This window comes from Cimex lectularius, unplaced genomic scaffold (assembly GCF_000648675.2).
Source record: "Cimex lectularius strain Harlan isolate CLEC.00 unplaced genomic scaffold, Clec_2.1 scaffold5, whole genome shotgun sequence".
Classification (NCBI taxonomy): Eukaryota; Metazoa; Arthropoda; class Insecta; order Hemiptera; family Cimicidae; genus Cimex; species Cimex lectularius.
In genome coordinates this window covers 743,313-769,456 of record NW_019392993.1, presented here as the reverse complement: position 1 = coordinate 769,456, position 26,144 = coordinate 743,313, and the positions used below count along the sequence as shown (strand labels likewise).

Genomic DNA, 26,144 nt, shown 5'->3' with positions numbered 1-26,144 from the left:
TAAACCGAATCAAGGTTGAATTTAAAGCGCCGGTAGCGGCAAATGAATTTGTTGTTTCTTCCTTCTTAAAAGAACTAAATCTATCAGCTTATATCCCATCCTACTTTATTCATAAAATGGGCGTTATAAGAGGTGTAGACCCTGACCTTCCGGAAAATGAAATCCTGAATGTTATAAAATCTCCCGTTTCTGTAAAGTCGGTGAGGAGAATTTCAAAAATTTTCTCTGAAGATAATAACCAATCTCGTAAAGTTAATTTAGGTACTTGTATTTTGACTTTCGATTCACAACTGTTGCCCGAATCTATTACAATCTACGGTTCGAGGTGTAAAGTGGATCCTTACGTACCACCTCTCCGTCAATGCCGCAAATGCTACCGATTTAACCATTTCCAAGACCAATGTAGAGGTAAACAAAGGTGTGAAATTTGCGGACTCAGTCACGATGAAAAATCTCCCTGTAACAATTTAATGAAGTGTGCGAATTGCTCAGGAAATCACAAGGCCTCGGATAAGACTTGTCCCGAATATGTCCGACTTATCTCACTGAAAAGGCAAAAAGCGATATCATCCACTCTATATTCTACAGTTACGTCAAATAAATTTAATTTATTAGCCAATCTATCAGATTTTCCTCCTCTGAAGCAACCGACTGAACACGAACAATCTACACATAAAACTCGCTCGATGAAAAGCCGGTCTTCTTTCAGACATACCCCATATGTGACCAAAAAAGCAAATTTAATTAATAAATTAGAACAGCCTAGTCCCCCAAAGGCTTCAGATAGAGCAAATCATCTCCAATCCAAGAATGTGTTTTCGAGTCCAAAGATCAATCCCAATCCCTATCCCGGTAAGACCGAAAAAGAAGATGCATCTTATTATTTAAGCTTATTTAAGAAACGTTTGCAGGAAATTGAAAATGAATCTGATAATCCTGAAAAACTTCTTTCAAAAATCTTTCTGGTCTGTCAAACAGTTATTAAAGACTTCGAAATGATTATTAACTCAATACCTCATGATCAGAATCAGGATATTTAGTAAAAAATACAATAAATAATCACAATGACAATTAATTCACAAACATTAAATTGTTTGCAATGGAATTGCCGATCACTTATCCCAAAAAAAGGCTTGTTGGAAAAACTGATAGATCAATTATCAATCAATATTGTTCTACTGTCCGAAACTTGGCTTACCCCCCAACAGAAGGTGACTTTCCAAGATTTCCATTTTGTGCGAAAAGATAGATTTGACGGATATAGTGGGGTTGGTTTACTCATTCGAAAATCGTTACCTTTCTCTCCCATTAGGTTAAACTGCGTTATAAGAAACGTTATGTGCGTGGGTGTACAGATTAAAGTAAAAAATCTTTCATCTCCCTTAAGTATAATATCGATATATAACAACAACGTAAATAAAATTACTTCTTCAGATTGGGAGAAATTTATAAATGGTATTCCTAAACCCTTTATTCTTGCAGGGGATTTCAATGTCCACCACACAGCGTTTGGCTCCGATTGGTGCGACGCAAATGGACGCTCGCTTATAGAAGCATTGGAAAATCAAAATATTGTTTATTTAAATGATGGTTCACCTACTCTCTTTCGTCCTTCGGCTCTTACAAAAAAATCAGCAGTTGACCTAACTTTGCTAAGCTCGGATTTAGCTCCGAAAGGGCTTTGGCAGGTTTTGGATGACCCTATGTGTTCGGATCATTTCCCCATTCTATTAAGAATCGAGCATGTTGAAATCCCACAAGTTGTTCTATCAAGTCGCAAATGGAACCTTAAAAAAGCAAATTGGTCTAAATTCAAGGAAATTTCCCAAATTCTTACTGAAAATTCCGATTGCCCTTCGTATGAAGAATTTGAGAATATTTTAAATTCCGCAAGCGAAATAGCCATTCCTAAACTTAAAAAAATGCAGGGCCGAATCTATCTAGCTAAATCATGGTGGAATTCTGATTGTGAAAATTATTTAAAAGGGAGAAAAACAGCCTTAGCTGTATTTAAAAATTGTCCATCTTCACAGAGTTATGCCGAATATAAACATGCCAACGGAAGATTCCTCAATGCAGTAAAAGTAGCAAAAAGATCTAGTTGGAAGGAATTCTGTAATTCCTTAAATAAAAACTCTCCATTATCCATGATTTGGTCAAAATTAAAATCTTTAAAAAACACATCAAACAACCGTATTCCTACGTCAGTAGGACCTTGGACGAATGAATTTGTTCAAAACTTGTGCCCTCAAGGCCCAATTATTAACTTAAATATAACAAATTCGCACTCGAGTACAGCTTTAACTCGAGAATTTACTAAATCCGAACTTGGGCGTGCCTTANAAAAAAAAAAAAAAAAAAAAAAAAAAAAAAAAAAAAAAAAAAAAAAAAAAAAAAAAAAAAAAAAAAAAAAAAAAAAAAAAAAAAAAAAAAAAAAAAAAAAAAAAAAAAAAAAAAAAAAAAAAAAAAAAAAAAAAAAAAAAAAAAAAAAAAAAAAAAAAAAAAAAAAAAAAAAAAAAAAAAAAAAAAAAAAAAAAAAAAAAAAAAAAAAAAAAAAAAAAAAAAAAAAAAAAAAAAAAAAAAAAAAAAAAAAAAAAAAAAAAAAAAAAAAAAAAAAAAAAAAAAAAAAAAAAAAAAAAAAAAAAAAAAAAAAAAAAAAAAAAAAAAAAAAAAAAAAAAAAAAAAAAAAAAAAAAAAAAAAAAAAAAAAAAAAAAAAAAAAAAAAAAAAAAAAAAAAAAAAAAAAAAAAAAAAAAAAAAAAAAAAAAAAAAAAAAAAAAAAAAAAAAAAAAAAAAAAAAAAAAAAAAAAAAAAAAAAAAAAAAAAAAAAAAAAAAAAAAAAAAAAAAAAAAAAAAAAAAAAAAAAAAAAAAAAAAAAAAAAAAAAAAAAAAAAAAAAAAAAAAAAAAAAAAAAAAAAAAAAAAAAAAAAAAAAAAAAAAAAAAAAAAAAAAAAAAAAAAAAAAAAAAAAAAAAAAAAAAAAAAAAAAAAAAAAAAAAAAAAAAAAAAAAAAAAAAAAAAAAAAAAAAAAAAAAAAAAAAAAAAAAAAAAAAAAAAAAAAAAAAAAAAAAAAAAAAAAAAAAAAAAAAAAAAAAAAAAAAAAAAAAAAAAAAAAAAAAAAAAAAAAAAAAAAAAAAAAAAAAAAAAAAAAAAAAAAAAAAAAAAAAAAAAAAAAAAAAAAAAAAAAAAAAAAAAAAAAAAAAAAAAAAAAAAAAAAAAAAAAAAAAAAAAAAAAAAAAAAAAAAAAAAAAAAAAAAAAAAAAAAAAAAAAAAAAAAAAAAAAAAAAAAAAAAAAAAAAAAAAAAAAAAAAAAAAAAAAAAAAAAAAAAAAAAAAAAAAAAAAAAAAAAAAAAAAAAAAAAACCCTTTAAACAAATTTGTTGAACCGGTCACTAAAAAACACACTAAACAAAATAGAAACATCATTGATCAAGATATTATAAGATTTTTTTTTTGTCTGCGGGATGAAAAACTTATTTTTTGATAGTTGAATATAATCTTGGTCCGCCTATCCTCGCTTTTTAAGATTGTTTTACCCTGATGATGATAACCTTAAAAAAGGTCGCAAGCTCGGCAGATAACGATTGAATTTATCTTTTCATCCGGATCATAACGAGATCCATTTTATTCATGTTTTTATTTTTATAGGTAATAGTATCATTAGATATATCGTTTATGTTAAATTCTGTCAAAACTGACTGTTGTGTGTTCATCACTAATCAACTCGTACCATGACGTCCACCATGAATACGGCAGACCAACGCAGAGGTCAACTCGTGCAAAAGTAGGTTTCAAGAGTTTTCCCGTTTTGCAACCTGGGCTGAAACTTTTGAACAAGAATGTGGTGTCAATGTGACTACATTTGAAAATACTTTCCAACTGAAACAGACCGATCTTGCAGTCCTTGATGAACACGGCCAAAACCGTTCTTCGCATACGCAGAAGGGCTCTGCTCTCTGCAAATATACGACTTTACTCAACCAGCATCACGGAACTCCTTCAGACAATGCCAAAAGAAATGACACACACGACAGACCTGAGGAAGCAGAGGGTCAAACTGAAGGAAAAAGGGCAAAAGTATTCACCAAGCAATCTCTCTCTCCAAGTCATCGGCAGTGGGGCCAAAGGAGCCCCCAGATCCTTGTATCTATTCAGCGATCAATCAAGGTTTTGCATGTTTTTATGATTTGTTTTCCTTATTTATTTATTTAATTTTTTTTTTTTGCTTCAATAAAAACAATATTTTGAAATATAATTAAATGTACAAATATAGCAGAATTATTTTTGTATTATATAATTGTTGTACAGATCATGTTGTCTCTTGTGCCCCTGAATATCTTCCTAAAGAGTTAGAACGGTCTTTTACGGAAAAGAATGCTTAATTGAATACATACACCATCTTAAGAGGTGGTGCCTCAGGCTCACAGTCAGTTTTATTGCTCAGCATACAGTCTTCACGCATGAGAGGAATGTTGTCAGGCTGAGTAGTTAGTCTTGAAGGTGGTGGATCACTGGAGGCCTTCTTTCGCTGATGATCTGTTCTGGAAGACAACCTCTAGTTAGGTGATGGATGTCGCATTATCTTATCCAACTATCTGACTTCCCCCAGAATCTGTATCCCAGATTCTATGTCATAACACCTAGTACGCACTGGAATTCTTTGTTCAGACTCTCGGATACATGTCGCAGACTCTTTGCCCCGCAACATTGTTGCTTCGGAAATTGTGTACGCATCTAGTTTGAGTCAGAGCCATATTGAACGAGGCCATGCTCTCAGGGATTGCAGTACCACTTGATGTAGCTCTACGGAGTAAAAAAAAGAGCCAACAAAAAGCCATCACATTGGTAGATTCAGATAAACTAGGATCGTCTAATAAGCTGGGCACGATCTTCTTGACACTGAGATTGGAAGACGGAATGTAATTCCGAAATTTTGGTCGGATGAGCCCAGTCCACATCGAATGTCATTTGGAAACGGTTGGACCACACATTTTGAAAAAAGAGACAAATTTTAGGGTACTAGTTTCTGCTACCAATAGGCTAGCAATCGCTCTCCGTTTCCTCGCAAGTGGAGACTCATATGCAAGCCTAACCATATTTTTGGGCTAACTCAGCCACAGTGTCTGCTTTCTTTCCCCTGTCTTTGTATTTTACTGACGAAACATCCCACAAACATCGCCGCATTTGAAAATCTGTAAAGTGGAATCCACATTTTAACAAAAGTGAAAATAATAAAATAAATAATGTGTGAGAATGGTTGAGAGGCCTGGTCGGTTTGATCCGCACTGACTCAGTGTTTAGCAACATTAAGTAAAGAATCTCATCTAAGTTTCCTTACTAAAACATAACACACCAGATTCAAGATTCATTGTCGTGCAGCGTCCTGGATGCAAGAAAATGAATCCCAGGTGCAGCTCTGGGACAAAGAATCCCAGTACTAGGCTTAACTGATGATCTTGAGTACAGGCTTGTACTGGCTTACCGTTGGTTACAAACCTTGATAGAGGGACCAGGAGACCTTGCTGACGAGGCTGTGTATGTGACCTCAGGTGGCGAGACCTCACCTTGTAAACCTTGGAAGGGTGATTTTTATGAAGGGTGTTGATCCCAGCTGGCTGTATGTAGGGTGCAGTGCAACATTTTTTTTCCTATGGGGTTTGCAACAGCAGAGGACATATAAACCCCCAGGGTGTCAATATTTAAAAAAAAAAGCCCATTTGTAAGAATGTTGGAACCCCGGGACATTTACCTTATAGAGATGAGCCCTGTGTCACACCTTAGCCATTGTAGCCACCTACGCCCCTGCAACATTATTATTTATATATTAAGATATATTAATGGATTAATTGTACTAAAGATGATGAATTTAAAAAAAATTAAAAAAAAAAAACAATTTAAATATGAAAGTTGAAATATCAAATCAAAGGTAAATAAAAAAGCAAAAGTCATACGTAGCCCTGTTATAAAGGAAAACTTCTTCTGAAAACTATGGCGGAAAGAAAAATTTTAAATTCTCTACTGCCCAACAACTAGTTAAGCATTTATTTTGTGTATAATCCCATTTTTACATTAAATTTCTATATTTTTTACATTTTTCCCTTCCTAAAAAGTGATTAAGAGATTCTTTAAATTAGGGGCTCCAAGATCCACGTGGGTTTTTTTAAAAGGTCTATTTATTTTTTTATTTTTTAATGTAAAGAAGCTTCCAGTAGTCTCACCTCTAAAGGGCATTACAAAAAGAAAATCAAAACTTAAATTGTCCTTGTCCTGGCCAACAAACCAAAGAATAAAGAAAAAATAACCTACAGATGTGGAATCAGCAACAATAATATAAATTAAATAAATTAAATTATTAGTAAAACAAGGAAATTTCAATTTTAAAAGATTTTTGTTGAAGTTTATCAAGTGATGAACGCCTCTGATCATCTGAGCAAACAAAGTCTTTAATGGTTTTATTTTTGACAAACTTTATTTGTACAATGGTACTTCACAATTGTATTGATAAATAACAAAAAATAAATGATTTGAAACATGGGTATGATCTTTACCTGGTCATTGGTAATCACTGTTTTGTCAGTTAGATGTGTTTCAACATTTGATGACAATATGTATGGCTGACGTTCTCAATTTTCCAAGAACTAATTTGAATATTTGGTATAATAAAATTCAGTTTGATTTTTTTTAAGTCTTTTTTTTACCATACCTTGGAAAGTGCGTTTTTGCCCGTCTAGGTGGTTGTTAAGAGGGCAGTGGTTAGTATAGAGGTCGATAATTTTTCTCAAATTTTGCCTGGTGAGCAAGAGAGAACCTTTGCCTTCCTTTTAAGAGATTTCTAATGCCTCTTACCTGGTGCTTTTATCCAATACTTGAATTTTTCTTTCTCAGCCCATTTTTCCAGTTCATACTTTTAGCAAACACTCCGGTGCACCTAGTTGTGGCTAGGTCACATGGATGAGAAGAGTGGCCCTGTTGGCTATTTGGTCAAAATGTTTGTTTCCTTCTGTACTTTTACATTCTGGAACCCAATTAAGGTAACTTGTTGTGTTTTCCTTGGTCATGAAGCATTCCCAGCAGGTTTGGAGCTAAAAGCATACACATTTAGTGCATTTTTGCTTCCTGACTGTCCAAAGGTATGTAAATTTGTGTACCTTTCATATTCTTCTTTATCAATTCCTGTGCATAGAGTTGGATTGCATGGACCTCAACAACTAGGGTTTTACTAAGGGTGTAATTTGACCCCTTTATCCCTACTTGTACATCACATTCAATTAATCCATAATATTTAGTGGTCATAATTGTCCATATTAATTATTTCAATTAATTTTTTTAGTACATTTAAATTTGGTACACTTCCTGCACTAGCTACCCCACCCTCAAAGACTAAATGATTATTCCTATCATACCTTATTTCATCCAAGACATGAAATAAGTAAATATTTTTGGCAAAAGAAGAACTTTAAATTATTTATACAAACAGTTTTTGCATTTTTCGGCTTTATTCTAGGAGCAATTGTCATTTTTGGGCTTGTAAGGATGGAAAGAACGATACCAGATTGTTATCATGGATGACAAAGTGATATTGCTCTTCATGTCTTGTGTTGCCTCATATGATCCTTATGGCATTTTGTTTTTTTAAATCTTTGAGGGGTGCCATTTCAAAACAATCGGATCTTATTGTATCTTACAACTTATTTTTACTTTTGTGAGGGTTTCTAGTAAACTAAAAGAATTTAAGTAATTACCTACAAAGGCAGTGCTTTGCTCAGGTAGAAAACCTATGCAAATTTTTTGTTACTTCAGATGCAAGAGAAACCTCTAGATTTCGAGCTTCACCAGATGATCCTTATACAGATCGAACTTCAGAAGATATCGCTGGACGTTGTCTAATTTTATCTCATCAACGCTGGCAAGCCGAAGACTTGTTGCTTCCTCATCATCCAGTTCTTGGAGAATTGTTGAAAAGTTTTAAGTTTAAATTTTAAAAAATTAACAGGATCATTGCTAAAAAATGAACTTAAAATTTAAAAAAATCCTTTATTGTACAATGTATGAAATTTCATACATAAACATAACATACTTCAATGGAAAATGTTATAGATTTATCGATTTCTAGTAAAACATATTCACTAGTGATAACGTTTCAAACTAATTTATAGGTTAAAATAGAAAACATGAAGTAGAATAAATATAAACCACTTATCGCCTCTCCGCGTTGCTGCAACAGTGGGAGTCATTGATTTGGACTTAAGAACAATCCTAATTGTTTACTATGCAAAGCACCAGAAGATACCAAAAATTGAGCTCTGCCCAAAGTACAAGTTCCCATGTAGGCGATTACTAGAGCCAAATCAACAGGAAATGAAAGACATCCAAGAAGTATCACTCAGCGTCTGCCTGACAAAAGAGTGTCTGTTTACCCCGCTATAGTTGATTTTTTGACAAAGACTAGTCTGAACTTCTAGTGTCTACAATATATTGTGCAATGTATTTTCTGATATAGTATGTAGTATTGTTGTATATTTTTTTAAAGCCAATAAAACAAAATTAAATTAAATAATAGTGGGGGTAGAAATGATGGGAAAGCTTGTAAGAGAGGCATGCTGTAACATGTTTTATGTCAAACAGGTTGCCTAGTGAAAAATTAATAACTAAAAGAAGGGATGGTATTTTTCATAGGATATATCATGCTGAGAAATAATGGGTTAACCTTTTTCATATCAAATTGTCTCTTTCGTTAAATCATTAAAATATATATATATATAAGAGATGGTATGAAATGGCTCTTGGAAGATCATATGGCATCATATATCGTGTGGCCAAAGTCCAGTGCTTTCATGTCAGGCGAGAGGAATCATTACTGGACCACAAGAATGAATCTTGAATCTTTGAAATTTAGAGACCCAGAGTATAAACATTCATGAGTGGAGATATGTATTATTTAAATAAAATAATAAAAATAATAAACTTTATTGCAACAACTTTCTTAAATTGGTAGGAGTTTTAAATAAACTCTTGACACGACACGCAAGAATGGCACAATTACACAGAAGACAAACACTTTGTGCCCTGAAGATGATCTCAATAATGATCAAAACGTTGGCACGATAAAGAAAATGTTTTTCTGAAACCTACATCACACCAGACCGCATCTCACAATTTCTAAATAATAAAAAAAGTTTTAAATAAAGAAACGTTCTGCAATCTAATTACATAAAACATTGAAACCCCAAAGAATTGTGTTTTTCTACTCTGCCCTACTTGAACATAGGCAAATAGCAAAATCACACAGGTCTTGGTCGTAGGTTCGAATCCCACTGTCACTTCTGGAATTTTTGACCAATTCCCCTCTTCACCAAAACAAAAAAAAATTCATCAATGTACTGAAGCAAAAAGTACAAATGAGTTATCCATATAAAATCCGATACAAATGAAACAGATGAGTCTTGGAAATGGAAAGTCCAATGTCCGATCTCTTGGTCAAAATGGATGTTGGACTTATAGGAAACAGAGTCTGGAATTGGAACTAAAAAAATAAATAAATAAAAAGCATTCAAAGCACAATGGAGAATACTTTTTTATTTTTATTTTGGTAAAGGAACATAAATTTAGAGTCTTATAGGTTCTACTGAATAACTAAGGCAGAACCAGTTTTGTTAATAATTTGCTTTAAAAAATTTTTGTTTGGAATCCCTATTAGCTATATTTTTTAAGAAAAATTGAATAAAAGATATCATGAAATTGTTTGCTTTAGGTATTTATTCAACTGCGGAGAGGGAACACAGAGGTTGGCTCATGAACACAAAATGAAGTTGTCAAAATTAGAACACATTTTTATCACTCATGCAAGCTGGGAAAATATGGGTGGACTTCCTGGAGTTGCATTGACCATACAAGACGTCGGAGTACCTGAAATTACCTTACATGGGCCAGAAGGCGTTGTAAGTGAAAAATGTGCATTTGTTTTTGTTTTTTCATATAATTTATTATCTATCGGTAACAGGAGCAAATATTTTATGCTACAAGGAATTTTGTTGTGCTTCGCAACTTGGCAATAAGATCGGCCAACTGCAGCCCGGAAAATAAGTTTGAGGATAACGCCATTATTGTGAAATACATCCCTTTGACTCTGGAAAGAGAGAATTTGTCCGAGGAAGCTTTATCTCTTAAGTATGTAATTATTATAAATCTTTAAATTTTAAAATATTTTATTTTAAACGATTTCAGGCAAGAAAGTTTATCTAGTGATGATGACAACGACATCGATTACTATGCTCATGAAAGACCAAAAGTTCAAAATAATATGAGGGGAAATAAAAACAAAATGGTACCATTTACTAACCCTTTTAAGAATAATAGTATGTTATACCATATTCATACATCAATCAACCTAAAGAACAATATATCAATTTTTTATATTTTAATTTTTTTATAACTACAATTTTAGAACATTATAAACCAAAAGAAGACAGACAGACTACAATGTGCTATGCTGTTAAATTACAACCCAAGCTTGGGAGTTTGTGTTTATCCAAATGTGTAGAAGCTGGTGTCCCAGCTGGACCTCTTTTAGGAAAACTAAAAAACGGTGAAGATATTATATTGCCAAATGGGACTCTTGTAAGATCTGCTGATGTCACCGAGCCTGTTTACCCGGGGCCAGTATTCCTCGGTATTACAATAAATTTCCTTTTTCTTTGTGTAAATTGTTTCTTACCATGTCTTTGTTTTTTATAGTGGTTGACTGTCCCAATGAGAAATTCCTCGATACTTTTGTAAATAATTCATCCTTTCATGAATACCATGTTGACAAAGCAACAACTGACAACGTACCTGTTCTTATAGCTCATTTTTCACCACCGGAAATAATGAATAACCCATTGTAATTTGCCTTTAATGTTTAACAATTCATTCTTGTATAGTTTATTATATATGTACATTACAGATATAAAGAATGGATGTCAAAATTCTCATTCAGTACACAGCATCTGTTAATAAATGAAAGCAATTCTTGCATGGGAAGTGTGGCTGTCCATAGAATTCAGCATAAATTAAATCTATTAGATCCAATGATTTTTCCTCTGCTAAATGATTCTGTTTTATTGGTATGTTTTTACAGTATTTTAAATTATTCATTTTACTGTTTCTAATGGAAAAATTAAATTTTATTTAATTTAATAGGATGATAATGAAACCAAAGAGTCAAACCAGAATGGTTCAGAAAAAGAATTTCTGTTATCACAAGCAAGGACATTCACAACTTTCTATCTGAAACCTAAGATTAGTCTAGAAAAGTATATTTAACCAGGGTTTTTTATGGCAAAAAAATTAATGTAGACTAAAACAGTGGTATTTCAGTTCAGTGAGAGTCAAAATTAACCCTGAAGAATACAAAAATGAGGTTTTGGGTGATGACAATTTAAGAAACGAGCTTATTAAACTCAAAAATGAATTGACATCACAGGATTCGACCCAACAACAAAACCCAAGTTTTATATTTTTTGGGACTGGCTCATGCATACCTAATAAAGTACGAAACACTTCGGCGATTCTTTTAAACGTGAGGTATAAAACAAATTAATGTACTACAGAAAACCATGACATTTCTTAATTTTACATTTTCTACAGCGATAACTCGTCAATACTCCTAGATTGCGGGGAAGGTACTTATGGTCAGTTAGTCCGCTATTTTGGCCCAGAAGAGGTAGAAAAAGTTTTAAATCATATTAAGGCTGTTTATGTTTCTCATCTTCATGCTGATCACCATATTGGCCTAATAGGCCTTTTGAAAGCTATTCAAAAATTAGAGTAAGTTTTAAAGCATTTTAACACTTGTTATTAAATTTGATCTCATCTTTTGATACTTTTTTTAGTCCATTGAAAAAGATATATTTATTAGCACCAAAGCAGATTATGCACTGGCTTAATCTTTATGACACGTATTTTGAGTCAATTCTTGGTTGTTTGGAGCTGATACCAAATTCAGAAGTGGTAACTAGTTAGTTTTTCTAATAATTAAAATTAATTTACCTAAATAACTTTTCAGGTTTTTTTTAATTACACACTCAATGAGGCAACCCAAAAGTCACTTCTTCAAAGTTTAAATTTGAACAAATTGGAGACAGCATATGTAAAACATTGCCCAAACGCTTTTGGAATCTCTTTGACGCATTCAGACGGGTGGAAACTGACCTATTCTGGCGACACAGTTCCGTCAGATTCGCTAGTGGAGCTCGGAAAAGGGAGCAAAGTATTGATTCACGAAGCAACAATGGAAGATGAATTGGAGGCAGAAGCAAAGCTCAAATTGCACTCAACCACTTCACAAGCGATTGAGGTGGGACAAAAAATGGAAGCAGAATACACAATTTTAACCCACTTCAGTCAAAGATACGCGAAGCTTCCTCGACTCGACTCTTTTAACATGCTGAAAAATGTCGGCATCGCTTTTGATAACATGACGGTATTTTTAGATGGTTAAACTTGAAGTCTAATTATTATTTATTTATTTTTTTAAACTAAACTGTTATATTTTCAGATCTCTTTTAGCGATTTACCAAAGCTACATCGATTCTACCCTCTCATGAAACTTATTTTCCAAGAGGATTTAGATGAACTTGAACAGAAAGCTTTGAAAAGGCAAATGAGGCAAGAAAGAGAAAATAGGAAAAGGATAAAAGCTGAACAAGCTGCAGTACAAGCTTGAAAATAATATATTATATTTTAATAAAGTTTATTTTATTAAAACAAACAAAACAAAAATGATTTTGTATAATTAAACCTAATCTAGTTAAATGTAAAATGGCGTTGAAAATAGAAGTTAAACCCTGGTGGAAGAACAAAACTTTTGGGCCATTTGTGTCTCCCTCCAGCTAGTACTGGCCACTTTCTACTATAATTACGTCTAATATTGCATTTTAAATTGTAAAAACTCCAAATACAAATATATTATTCTAAATCTTTACACTACTTCTTAGTGTAAAAAAGTCTTATTTACTAACAATGAAATAGCATATTGGGATGAAACATACCTCCAACATCTTTTGATATTTAAATCAATATTATTATTAATATTGTAAGAAGAGCAGAATTTTTTTGTTAGAAAGACAGTGAAAAGGTTTTTCAAATGTTTATAGACAAACCACTTTTAAGAAACCCAACTTTTGTAAGAGAATTATATCAGAATTATTACAGGGTGTTGGGCTACTCATATTATAAACTTTGCCAGTATATTCTATATTCAAAATTGAATCAAAAAGTCCTAATTAACTTTGGTCTGAATCTCAACAGTTTCGGAGTTATTCCTCTTTTTCTGATTTTTTAAGATTTCATGACCTTGTTTCAAATAACCAGTGATAATTCCAAAACTAAAAGCTTTTGGACAAATCCATTGATACTATTGAAAACTACGTTAAATTTCTAACGAGATGTGATCAATACTAAATTTGTAAACTTTGTTGAAATAAGCATTTTAGTAGCCAGAACTTTGAACAAAAAATTTATAAGTTGAAAAACCTACTTTAGTGCTTCTAAACTACTATTTCCAAATCTAGAGACCAGCAAATTTCAGAAAGCCTACTCCATTTAATAACCTTTTTAGTGGTGTAATTGCTTTTTTAATTAATTTTTGAAAGATGAACAAATTGAAGGAAAGGAAACATCTATGGTTGACGGATTGGTAAATTTATAAACGTGTTGAAATAAGCATTTTAGTAGCCAGAACTGAAAAAAAAATTATAAGTTGAAAAACTTACTTTAGTGCTTCTAAATTACTATTTCTAAATCTAGAGACCAGCAAATTTCAGATAGCCTACTCCATTTAATAACCTTTTTAGTGGTGTAATTGCTTTTTTAATTAATTTTTCAAAGATGAACAAATTGATGAAGGAAAGGAAAAATCTATGGTTGACGGATTGGTAAGGTGTAAAGACTTAAAAAAGTAAATAAATAAACAAACTTAAGGAAATTTTGAATAAATTTATTTAACGTTTTTTAATTTGGGTTCGAAACCGCATAGTGCAAGTGTTTACAAAATCAGAAAAAGGGGAATAATTCTGAAACTATTTGGATTCGGGCCATTGTTAGGACTTTTTGGTTCCATTTTGAATTTAGAATCTACTGGAAAAGTTTGTATGACGTGTAGCCGAACACCCTGTATAATTAACCTAATTTAGGGTCGTTAATTAACTAAATTTCAAATCAATCATTAGATTTATTTGTGATTTTGTTTCATTTATTTTTTTTATTTCATAATTATCAGCTTTATAGGAAGAAAGCGACATACTTGGTACTTGGTACGAAAACTTCTCCAAGGTGTCGCAGCGCTGTCATCACATTGAGCAATGAAAAAAAAATGTTCTTTTAAAACTACAAAGGAAAGGTGGGAAAAGTAGAAATATATAAATATAAAAACTTAAAACGGAGAGTAAAAGAGAAAATAGATTTTTGCTTAATTGGAAAAGTGTTACTGGAAGTTGAGTTAGCATCGAGCGATGGTACTCGAATCGATGGTTAATCGATGCTATTGAGTATCCTTTAGGAGCAAGTAGAGTATAGACACCGCAGCTCCGTTTAGCTTAAGGTTCAGCTCAGCCTCATCCTCTTCCTAGTACGCCCAGCCAAGGCCCAAACACCTGGCGAAAGGAAGAAAAATCGTTGAATGAAACCGAATTTAGATGTAAGATGCCAGTAAGGGTCGACTTCATACCACCACCGCCTGCCAACTCGAAACAGCCGGGGGTGAACCGCTCCTTGCTGTACAACGGCTCTAGATTCCAAGGGCACCAGAAATCAAAGGGAAACAGCTACGAGGTTGAAGTCGTCCTCCAGGTCAGAACAAAGTTTTATTGTTATTTTTCCATCTCCCTATAAAAAACCTTATCCGGTTTGTCAAATCCGTGCCGTACTTTTTGCCCCCAAAAAGTCGGCGTTTCTCCATTTGGCATGACATGCTCCACTGAACTACTTTTACCTAGCCCACTTTCCCTTCGGGGCTGATTTATAACTGTTTTTCTCCGTTTTCAGTATGTTGACGAGGAGAACGCCTATTTGTGCGGGTATTTGAAAATAAAAGGGCTGACGGAAGAGTTCCCTACGCTCACCACTTTCTTCGATGGGGAAATCATAAGCAAGAAGTACCCATTCTTGACGAGGAAATGGGAAGCGGATGAAGACGTCGACAAGAAGCATTGGGTAAGTTGAATCAGATCGCCGCACTTGAGACGTTTGTACGGGTTTTTTACAATCATTGGAAATCGAATGCTAATATTAATTGATCCAGAGGTCATTTCAGTCATTCATCTTATCCATATCTGAAGTTCATCTTTCGTCATTCTACATCCCGGTATTAGTTACACAGAATGATTAAAATTGGGTCTTTGGCAGATTGTCTCAAGTTCAACAATCACCCAACATCTTTAGCAGGTGTTTTTATTGTCAATTATGTACTATACAACAGAACATGTGGATGTCAAGCACCCTTCGATCCAGAATCAAGTGTCCCTAGGTGAATTCACAGTAGTTCGCTGGGATTTAAACTTTCTAGTACAGTGCCGTTCCGTTAATCATCAATAATCCAAACGTGTTAATGAATTCAGAGAGGAAATTATTTATTCAAAAATCTGGTTTTTGTGTAATATTAACACTCACCCCAGCATCAAAGGTTTTAAGGTCCCACTCCTGGTTTTGTTGTCTAATTATTATTTTTTCACTACCCTCCACTGTATTCTATTAGGTCTTTCCTGAAGGTAAAGTAATTTTATTTAAAAGTTTTGAACAAAAATGTAATTGTTATTATTTTAAAAAAAATTATGAGTGATGTTGGCCTGTGGCTTAAAACTTATTTATTTATCTGAAAGTCAGGGGTCACTTTGTGAAGCGCGGACAAGAGCAGCATGTAGCCAAGGAAATATTTTGTCTTTAATGGGAAGTACGACTTCGCATCATCATGGCTCCTATTGTTATTACTCGTTTTGTAGATAAAAAAGATTCTTGGGTCTATTCAGACCCACTTTGTAATTTTTTTGTTGGTATTTTTCAAGTGCAGTAAGTGTTAATATAATTCACTTTACTCACTCAGGTAGGAAAAAATAGACAGCCCTACTACTTGCACCCTAATCCTTACCTTCATCTATGAAACAATGTAATTTTTTAATGAGGGTATTTCAATTACAAGGTTATATGAACCCTCGGGGTGCCTAAGTTTTTGAAAAAAATATGTAAGTATATCAGGTTCAAATGCAGGACCGCTGGATTCCAACCCGGGACCTTTACCTTACAGTGATGAGCGCTGTGTCAATGCCTAAACCATTTTTTTTTTTTTTTAACTAGTTCTAAGTTTTTATTCATTAGCCCAGTAGACAAATTAAATAATTATACTGTAATAAAATAAAAAATAAAGTAATGCCTGGCAGACAGGATGGTTTAATGTCCAACTATATGTTCAAACCACTTTACAACATATTTTTCATACCATTATCAACTAAAAAGAAGTCTTTGCTAGGATTCGAACCCAGAACTGCTTGTGTATCAAACTTTCCAGTTTAAGTTGATAGTGGGTGTTTAAATCAAGAATTTATGAATCATTCCTTTCAAGTTGAAACGTGTGAACTTCTCAGTTGACCATTTCCAGTCCAACTTTTACAATATGTATGTGTTTGTTTTTTGTTTAAAAAATAGTTCATAAACAAAAATGAGCTTCAAGTAAACTTGGCATGTGATACTAAAATCACCTTGTTCTATTCAGCATCTTTGGTACAAAAGTTGTTGATGTTTATAATTTTATCATAAGCATTAATTTCTTTGGAATGACTGACATATAATTGTTTTAGTCCTATTGTCAAAGAAATGGAAATTGCAGGATTTATATTACAAAATTAAGACATTTACCTACTCCATCGAAATACTAGGCAAAACTATGAGTCAAAGACGCCTTTTGATTTTTGGACCCTGCGACCTAATAATGACACTACTTGATAAATATGCTTTGAGTTATATCGTAAAAGAAATTGAAAGTGCTAAACTTACTGAATAGAAAAACAAAATTAAGACGGTTAGAACCATGAGAAAGAACATTCAATGGTTTGCAAATCAAAAGTGAACAAAAACTGATTCAAGTCTCTTTCAACAAAAGTTAAGTCATGCGAGCTGTTGTTAATGCATTCACTACATGAACTTTAATTGTTTTGTCTGATAACGAGACCCACAATAAACTTTTAAACAAAAATGCTGTAACTTTCGAACAGTTTAACTGATTTAGTAAGGACAATTGGCAAATGATAGTAAACAATCCACAGGAACTGAGGTAAAAAGATGGCAACGTTCTAACATTATTTCCAGTGGTTACAAAAATAATGCTTTAAGTCTTAATAATGCTTAAAGCTTTTAAGTACTTAAACTTGATGTATTCTTCTTTCATTTATTCTTTGTATATTTTTTTTTCCTTTCTGTGGGGTCACGTGACCAGTGTCTTTCTTCCACCGCGACAAATGAATATAATCTATTAGAAAATATTTATGAGCGTGTTGCATGTAGGTATCATGTAGCTTTTATTATAAAACTTCTCTCAAAGTGTTAACAAATTGCTTTACATTTTAAATTAGTTAAAATCTGTCTTATGTCTGACATTAGAATGCCTCGGTGGATAAAAACAGTTTAATGAATCATCAATTTTGTATTTGACCAATCCAAGAAATACAAAAAGTCAACAACCGGAAGAGTAAAAATACATCAATTTTGGCTTTTGGTAAGTCTCACCTTCGCTGAGATAATGTGAACTTACCAGCAGAGCCTCAGTTTGCATTGACTTAATTCATCAAGTCTCATATGATCATGGGGAACAGCTGTACCATTTATAATTCAATTTATTTATTTCAGTATAAGCAGAACAAGGATTTTTCCTATATCTTATTTTGATTTATTTTATTAAGTTCAGAAACGGATTTTATACTATCTGTCTGGGTGCCTAGCATAATTTAAGTAAGCATACATGCATAATATAAGTCCTAGCATAATGTAGCAAATAACATTTGTTTAACTTTATCTTTGGTTTGATTTTTTTCCGTCAGAAATTGAATTTTATTAGACATTTAGATAATCAAGGCTTACAGCAAACTGGAAAAATCTTCTTCAATAGAAGAATGGCGCCGATGAAATTAATTTTTGCGATATTCATCCTAAATCATTTTCAGTTTCATTAGTCAACATATAAAAATGAGTTAATTATTAATGTATATATAATTTAACAGAAATGTGTGGTTCTAAGAGGCCAACCGAGACGAAATAATAGATTTAAGTAGTCTTATTTCACATTGAAATAAAAATAGAAAACTAGGTTGAAGTAAATTTTTGTTATCCATTCATGTTGATAAAAACAAACTTAAGAGTGCTAAACAAAATTGTTTTATACTACACATTAGATATCCATTTAAATTTATAGGCCAAAAAAACTTACTCGTGTTTTGTTTCTAGAAATGGAATTCCATCCTCGCGGTCCAATCATCTTTAGTGGGATTCTCGGGTGACACCTCGCTTGCTCACTCGTGTTCACTGTTACAACAACCGTCCGGTATTGGCCAAGATGAACCAGACTAAGTATGTTTGTAATTTAACAGAACAAAACCAAAAAAAAGGACTTGAGCGTTGTTGTGATGGTTCATGCCTAATCAATAATTTGGTGAAAATCGGTTCACCAAATTGACCACCAACCGTAAATCCCTTAAGGCAAATTACAGACTGGTTTTTGTTTTTTCTTTCTTTCCAATAATTAAATTTCATCAGTGAAACATCGAAAATTAAAATAAATAATTTGGAGAGAGAAAAAAATTCTTTTACTGCTAGGTAATCCGTTCTCGAAATTAACCGATTTTCATCAAACTATATAATGTCAATACAAAACAAACAGGTAATTTGGCTATTATGTGAATATAATTTATTTATTTAAGAAATAAAATAGTGTTTACCCAGTTATTATTCAGTTAGTTTTAAACCTCATGAATCATTGGGTTTAAAAAAAAAAAGTTCATACATTAAAACTCATAAATTTATGTTCCATCTTGTTCTTTTCTGTTTCAGAGTAAATTCTCATCGTTTTGCCAATATGCTAAAACCTTCAATTCCGACTGCTTCGATTACGATGAGATTAAATCCACCGATTTTGTTTTTATGAGGTGGAAAGAACATTTCCTAGTTCCAGACCATACAATTAGAGATATAAACGGTGCCTCTTTTGCTGGCTTCTACTATATTTGTTTCCAGAAAAGTTCAGCAACCATCGAAGGTTACTATTACCACAGAAGTTCCGAAATGTAAGTTTATCCGTACATGTTTAGCAGTCATAATTGACCATATTAATTATTTCAATTAATTATTCTTTTTATCCAAGGTATTGGTTGAGATGAAAAAGTCAGTAGACACAAGCGGGATTCAAACCCATGACCTTTGGCTGAAACGCAGCTGCTCTAATCACTTGAGCTATCGTGACTTGGATCCACTCAGACACCAACTTCCCATCCCAACCTACAAACTTTCAAATTTTCCCTCTTTTTGCCATTTTTCAAGCCAAAGATCGTGGGTTCAAATCTCACTTTATACAACTAACTTTTTCATTTTAATCAAGACCTTAGTTAAAAAGAAAGATTAATTGAAATGTAAGTTTATGTTTTCTTATTTTATATTTTTATTTTCTGTTATATATTTTCAGTTTATCAATCTTATAAAATTTGTACTGTGTCAAATATAGACCAATTCTATTTTTTAGGTACCAATCTTTGACGCTAACTCACGTGCCAGAGCACAGTACACAAATCTACGAATTTAGATGAATTGATCGGAAATTGATACGGAACACACCATGCACCAGCAGATATAGTTATTTCTTTGAAACTTCCCCAATTCTAGATATTTCACCAATTTTGTTCATAAAAAATATATCCAGAATATTATAAAAAAAAAGAAAAAAAAAAGTTTCTACTGTGTTAAATTTGACAGTGGGATGGCTCTAAGGTCTAATTACTACTACTGCCCCCATTTTTTCCCCTAAAGTTTAAATTTCTCGTTATATAGAGTGGTGGAAGTAGCAAGTAAGGAAATCATGTGCTGGTGCATGCACTGAATGAGAAATGGAGAAGACATAAGACTGAAATAGGATTCCGAAGAAGACGAAAGAAACTTCTGGTCCATTACCCAACCCCCTATACTTGGGACAATCGGGTTACCGTTCAGGTCGAGCTCAGTAGAAGATTAAATTATGTGGTTATATATGTAGGGAGAAGAAAAAAAAATTCTAAGGGTGCAAAATTGGTATACAAACAATCCTGGTAGGGACCTTCTTCCCCGGGAGAATGATAAGCGGGGAGAAGGTCATTGTGTGAATGGAGACGAGCGACTCAACAATGGTGAGCCAAATCCTTTATTTTTCTGTAAATTCCTGGATCCTTGAATAGTATTTCTTTAAAATTGATCTAAAGTTGTGTTGTTGTTTTTTTCTTAAGAGGAATTTTTTATTTTATTTTATTATTATTTTTTTTATTTTTATTTTTTTGTTAACAGGACATTTTTTTTTAGTTTGTTTCTATCACACGGCATTTTTTGTAAATATAGCTTTTTATCGGATTTCATAAGATCAAATTATACATGTTTATTTTACGTGTGTAGTTGGATATTTCCTTTTTCCCTGTTCTTGTTTTCCTTTTGGAAAAACTTAGAATTGTTCTGTCGGGGACCGACGGTCCATTGAGACGACTAACAATATAATTTTTTCTTTTTTTTTAACAATATTATATCTCATGTGTATTTATGATGCGATAACTGTGAACACTTTTGATAAAATAGCTTAAAACAGTTTATTATATAGCAGATCATTTTTGGATTATCATTCACCGATAATTTCACCTAAACGATCTTGTCTCAATAATTTAAGAGTATCCATGACTCCTTCAGGTACTGGCTCATGTGCTATATCAGATGGATTCCAATTATCTAATAAGACCTGTAAATCTCGAGGTTTGTCTGAGACCTCGACCAACCCAGCGTATCTATTCAGGGCATTATACTCAGCTCCCCAACCTTTAATTAAAACTTTGACTGATAGTCACTAATGTGACTTATATAGAGTAAATCTAACAACACCCAAATCTTTGGCAAAACCAAAATAATCATTATCACCTACATGATGAATAGCTTGAACAAAATTTTGGAAATCAACGGGTATTAATTGAGCAGCTCTACCCCATGGGAAAGTAGTAGCTGTTGCAATAGCAATTTTAATTGTTTTATACGATGTTAGTCCTGAACCAGAAGCTTGCATTAAGGTTAATTGCATTCTTAAAGATAATTCATTCATGTCGTTTGAGAAAGCATTTTTCTCATCCACATAAGTCACTTGTATACTGTGTTCATTTATGTTTACCTGTATCCTCTCTTACGGTATCTGTAATCTTTCCCATTTTATCAGCTGATATTGTTCCTCTTTTACTCAACGAAACGTGTAGAGTCACAAAAGCTGAGGTGTTGATATCTTTCATAATTGGAGATGGATAGGTAGCAATGAACTGCATGATGTTACACAGAGTAATACAATAAGGTCTTATACCGAAAAAGTGTTGTTGCCACATTCCTCTACTGTGAAGATATGATTAAATAAGTCAGTAGCAGTACCACCTTCTACACGTGACAAACGATCATAATTATTATCATTGTCAACACCTGCAGGGGGTCTGTAATAAGCTGGAGTTATGTACTTGCCTAAGAAAGTTAAGCAAGCGACAAAATACTTCCTTCTTGCATCAGCGGTATTTAAGAACAGTTCCTCGGGTACAAAAGGAGCTATGGCTTCCATTACAGTGTTAGCCATTGATCCTTCTTCTCTATTAAGATTTGAAGTTTCACATACGCCAATCGAATATAAACATGTCTGAATACAGGAGCATCTGTATGTATGAGATTTTCAAATCCTATATTTATATTCCTCATGATTAAATTGCGGCCTATTACAGAAGCTGGAAAAGCCTGTAGACGCTGATAGGCAACATCGAACATTCTTCTTTTCAGATTAGTCTGATTTTCTTCATTTGATGTACTTTGCCCTGTTGAACGTCCACTGGCACTTTCACGTCCTCTGCTTCTTAAAGCCATGTTTGAAGCCGTATTATACAGTGCTAAAAACAGATGGAAACCGTCTGGAGATAGAAAATCTATTTGGACAATATAAATAACAGATATGTTTCTACCCGATTATATTGTTAGTCGTCTAAATGGACCGTCGGTCCCCGACTGAACAATTCTAAGTTTTTCCAAAAGGAAAACAAGAACCGGGAAAAAGGAAATATCCAACTACACATATAAAATAAAAATGTATAATTTGACCTTATGAAATCCGATAAAAAGCTATATTTACAAAAAATGCCGTGTGATAAAAACAAACTAAAAAAATGTATAGCTAACAAAAAAAATTCTCTTAAGAAAAAAACAACACAATTTCAACTTTAGATCAATTTTAAAGAAATACTATTTACAAATACGCTTAATTAAAATAGGAGCGGGCACACTCCCTGATCCAGGAATTTACAGAAAAATAAAGGATTTCGGTCACCGTTGTCGACTCGCTCGTCTCCAGCCACACAATGACCTTCTCCCGGGAAAGACGGTCCCCACCAGGGTTGTTTGTATACCAATTTTGCACCCTTACAATATCTTTGGAAATATTTTTCATAATGTTTCTGATAATTGGCAACTTGGAATTTTGTTGTTGTTGTTGTTGTTGTTAACATGACAAAACATTTGGTCGAATGAAAATTTTTCCATCCCATTAGCACACTAATGTACCATTTTATCAAAAAAATTTTCATGTATTTTACAAACTATTTTCATTAACGGATTTTAAATGTTAAATGTTCAATATACATAAATTATTTAAACATTTCAAGATAACATCAATAGTTTGTTAGGATTGTAATATTTAAAAAAAAAATTTAGAAGTTTGATAAATTTCATAAACTTTTCCAAATTTATTCTTGAATTTGTTGTAGATACATAATTTATTTTTGTTAACAACTTTTCAAATCTATTTTTTCTTCTTTATGTTACAATATATTAACTTGATTTTTTTATGTTTTTTATTGTTTAAATACTGTTTCATGTAAGTCAATATATATATGTAAAATATTGTATTAAAAAATATTTTTCTATTTTGTTTTAGTTTTATTTTTTGTAATTTCTCTTACAAGTACAGTTTTGTTGATAATAAATAATTATATTATTTTGTTTTGACATTATGTTTTTATTTATTTTTCTTTTTTAATTAAAATCCTGAAACAATTATTTGATGTTCATTACTAGAGGAGGGATGGTAGAGTATTGAACCAATTCTTCACCTAAGGCTTAGGTACCAATGGTGTCTCACTTGGCGCCTATTGGTACACCGTGTTAATTGTGAAAATGATGAATTTCCTTTGCAATATCTTCCCACATTTCCTTAAAAACCACTAGGCAACGCGCCAGGAAAAAAATGGTTGATAAAAAAAGGCCAGCCATTTCTCCAGATGAAAGATTTCGCAAGTTTTGGTAACGAAGAATTAAAGTATCCTACAATAATTTCTCTTTAAGCCCTTGTTCACATCAAACCAAAAAAAAATGTGTCATTCAAGGTTATATTTCTATCTGTAATGATTATTTGAAAGGAAATTGACACCATCTCAAATTTTTTAAATTATAGCTATTCATTTGAGATATACTGCTAGTCAGCAAATATCTAGAGTTGTCACTGGCCTTTTTTTTTCTTTCTGCCTATTTTTCTTTTAATGAGCATCTGAAAGTAGTTGCTGACTCTGCTGTAACTAAATTATATTTGCTAAATTTGCCAGCCTATGATAATTCCTAGTAATAAATGTTTATCTTAATTATTTGTCAATTGTGGTTTACATATCTTGAATCTGGATAAATATACTGTTTTATAAGAAATGAATTTACAGTAAAAGGCCTTTGGGGCAAAACTTGATAAAACAAATATTAGCAAAATGAAAAATTGCCTATTCCAGTGTCTTTAGCCTGACAGACTGAATAATTGATTAAATCGAGAAGCTTAGGATTTATAGTGAGTCTATATTGAACCCTGAGGCCGGTGACATACTCTCCAACCTAAAAAAACCTGAAGGGAAAATATAGTTTGTCCTCAATACCCAATGGTTCACCAGAGATTTGATGGAAAAAAAAAGTGCGATGGTGCAAAATGTCCAATGTGCAAAATTTCCATGTGGAATATTGTTACTTTGAAAATGCCACAGTGCAATTGAATTGAATAGAAACATGGAAACTTTTTTATAAGTAAAATTCTAACTTTGAAAAGCTTCGACGCATATAAAAAGTTCAATAAATTTTAAAATACAATCATACCATTCACAAAAAGAAGAAATCTAAAAGCACCATCTTAAAAATAATAAAATAAAAATATAACTCTCTCTAAGGAAAAGAAGTATCTGGGAATAACACCAGATCAAAAGCTCACCTGGAAAAAAGGCAAAAGCCAGAACAAGTATGGATCAGATTTCATAGTAAAATACTGCATACATCTAAAAATATAATACTGGCTGTATACAACAATGGTTCATATTTACAGCCCTAGTAAGGTGACTAAAAATCAAGGAAAACGATTTCAAAAATCACAAAGACTGGAATGTCTTCTTAACATTAGAGATGTAAATTATACTTACCCGTCTTCAGCAATGTAAGCACTGGGATTGTCAATGTTTCATACATTCACCCTGAGGAATATGAGGCTCTTGAAGATGACAATCAACAGATTTTTTTTCTTTTAAAAACATCATCAAATAGCAATATGATTAAGGAAACAGAAAGAATATTAATGAAGATCCATATATGTATTTAGTAGTCATAATTGACCTAATTAATTATACAACCTTCGGCTGTGGGTTCGAATCCTCACAACACTAGCTTTCTCATCTCAACCAAGACCTTAGATAAAAAGCATAATTAATTAAAATAATTAGTAAAGATATTAAACAATAGAGGAGCAATGTGGTCACCTTGTAGTTCGAATTGAGAGAAATTAAAACCACCTACACTAAATGAGTAGGACCAAACGAAAAAATACTAAATTTTTTGAATTAGGAAATGCCCTCTTTATGTTGAAATTAAAGTCACCACAGAATATCAAAGATATAGATTCTCAACTATGACATTTTTAGTCCACAAATAAGCTTAAAAGCTTATCCGTTCAATTTTTGCATTTATTTGTCTTTTTAAACAGTATGAATGTAATAAAGTTTTGTCTTATTAGTTGTCTATTGTGATGTCTGTTAGGTATAAAATTATTAAAACATGTTTCTCAATGGAGAAACCTTTTATTTTTATAAATAAATAAATAAAATAAAATAAAACCCATGGCTTTTATTTTTTTGACCATAAAAAAATGCTGTTCTTAATATTCTTCATAACTGTTAATACTGTACTTTTTATGCTGTGTTCATTTGTTACGACAAGTGAAAACACAAATGAAAATTGCCAAGAGAAATGTAAATATGAAACACAACAACAATGTAACGCTAAGAGGTACTTTGAAATTCAAAATTGAGTTAAACCACATGCACACAACTAAACGGTTGATTTGACTAGAACACATATAAGACTGAATAGAAATTTTAAATTCCATCAAAACTAAACCTAAACAAACAAAAGTAAAGTAAACTAACAATAAAGATTAAGTGTATGCACCTGTGCATTGATAGCCCCAATTTAGAACATGGTATAAACAGTTTTAAAAAAAATGTTTTATGGAAATAAAAAAACTTTTTCATTTTTTTGCCAATGTTTTGACCTTTATACGAGTAATATTCAGGGCATAAAGTGTGGTGCTATTCTTGTGGTGTCATGTTGGTATTGTGTGAAATTGTTGTTAGGCATAAAGTATGGAGCTGTGATATTCCACCGATATGACACGAGATGAATAGGGAGAAGAATCCCAGAAGAATAACATAACATACAAGAATAATAATCCCAGAAGAATAACACCATACTTTATGCTCTGAAGATGACCCGAATAAAGGTTGAAACAGGCAAAAATATAAAAAAGGTGGTTTTTTAATTCTTGACTGCTCCTCATGAATCCAACAAATTATTAAACAACCACTCACTTTAAA

The 26,144-nt window shown here is 32.0% G+C and overlaps 2 protein-coding genes across 2 annotated transcripts; both read left to right on the top strand.

Annotated features, from left to right (window-relative positions):
* Positions 1-3,787: 3,787 nt before the first annotated feature.
* Positions 3,788-12,737, top strand: LOC106666241 (ribonuclease Z, mitochondrial). The gene is made up of 13 exons (XM_014393299.2): positions 3,788-4,164; positions 9,749-9,935; positions 9,998-10,164; positions 10,222-10,352; positions 10,442-10,666; positions 10,732-10,876; positions 10,940-11,099; positions 11,176-11,288; positions 11,353-11,559; positions 11,623-11,802; positions 11,868-11,985; positions 12,041-12,457; positions 12,533-12,737. Exons 1-13 carry the CDS (start codon positions 3,905-3,907, stop codon positions 12,698-12,700), a joined length of 2,478 nt encoding a protein of 825 aa, XP_014248785.1. The 5' UTR covers positions 3,788-3,904; the 3' UTR covers positions 12,701-12,737.
* Positions 12,738-14,507: 1,770 nt separating this feature from the next.
* LOC106666267 (glucose-induced degradation protein 4 homolog) lies at positions 14,508-20,472 on the top strand. The gene is made up of 4 exons (XM_014393345.2): positions 14,508-14,823; positions 15,019-15,186; positions 19,066-19,298; positions 19,751-20,472. The coding sequence occupies exons 1-4, from the start codon at positions 14,677-14,679 to the stop codon at positions 19,812-19,814; spliced, it is 612 nt and encodes a 203-aa protein (XP_014248831.1). The 5' UTR covers positions 14,508-14,676; the 3' UTR covers positions 19,815-20,472.
* Positions 20,473-26,144: the final 5,672 nt, after the last annotated feature.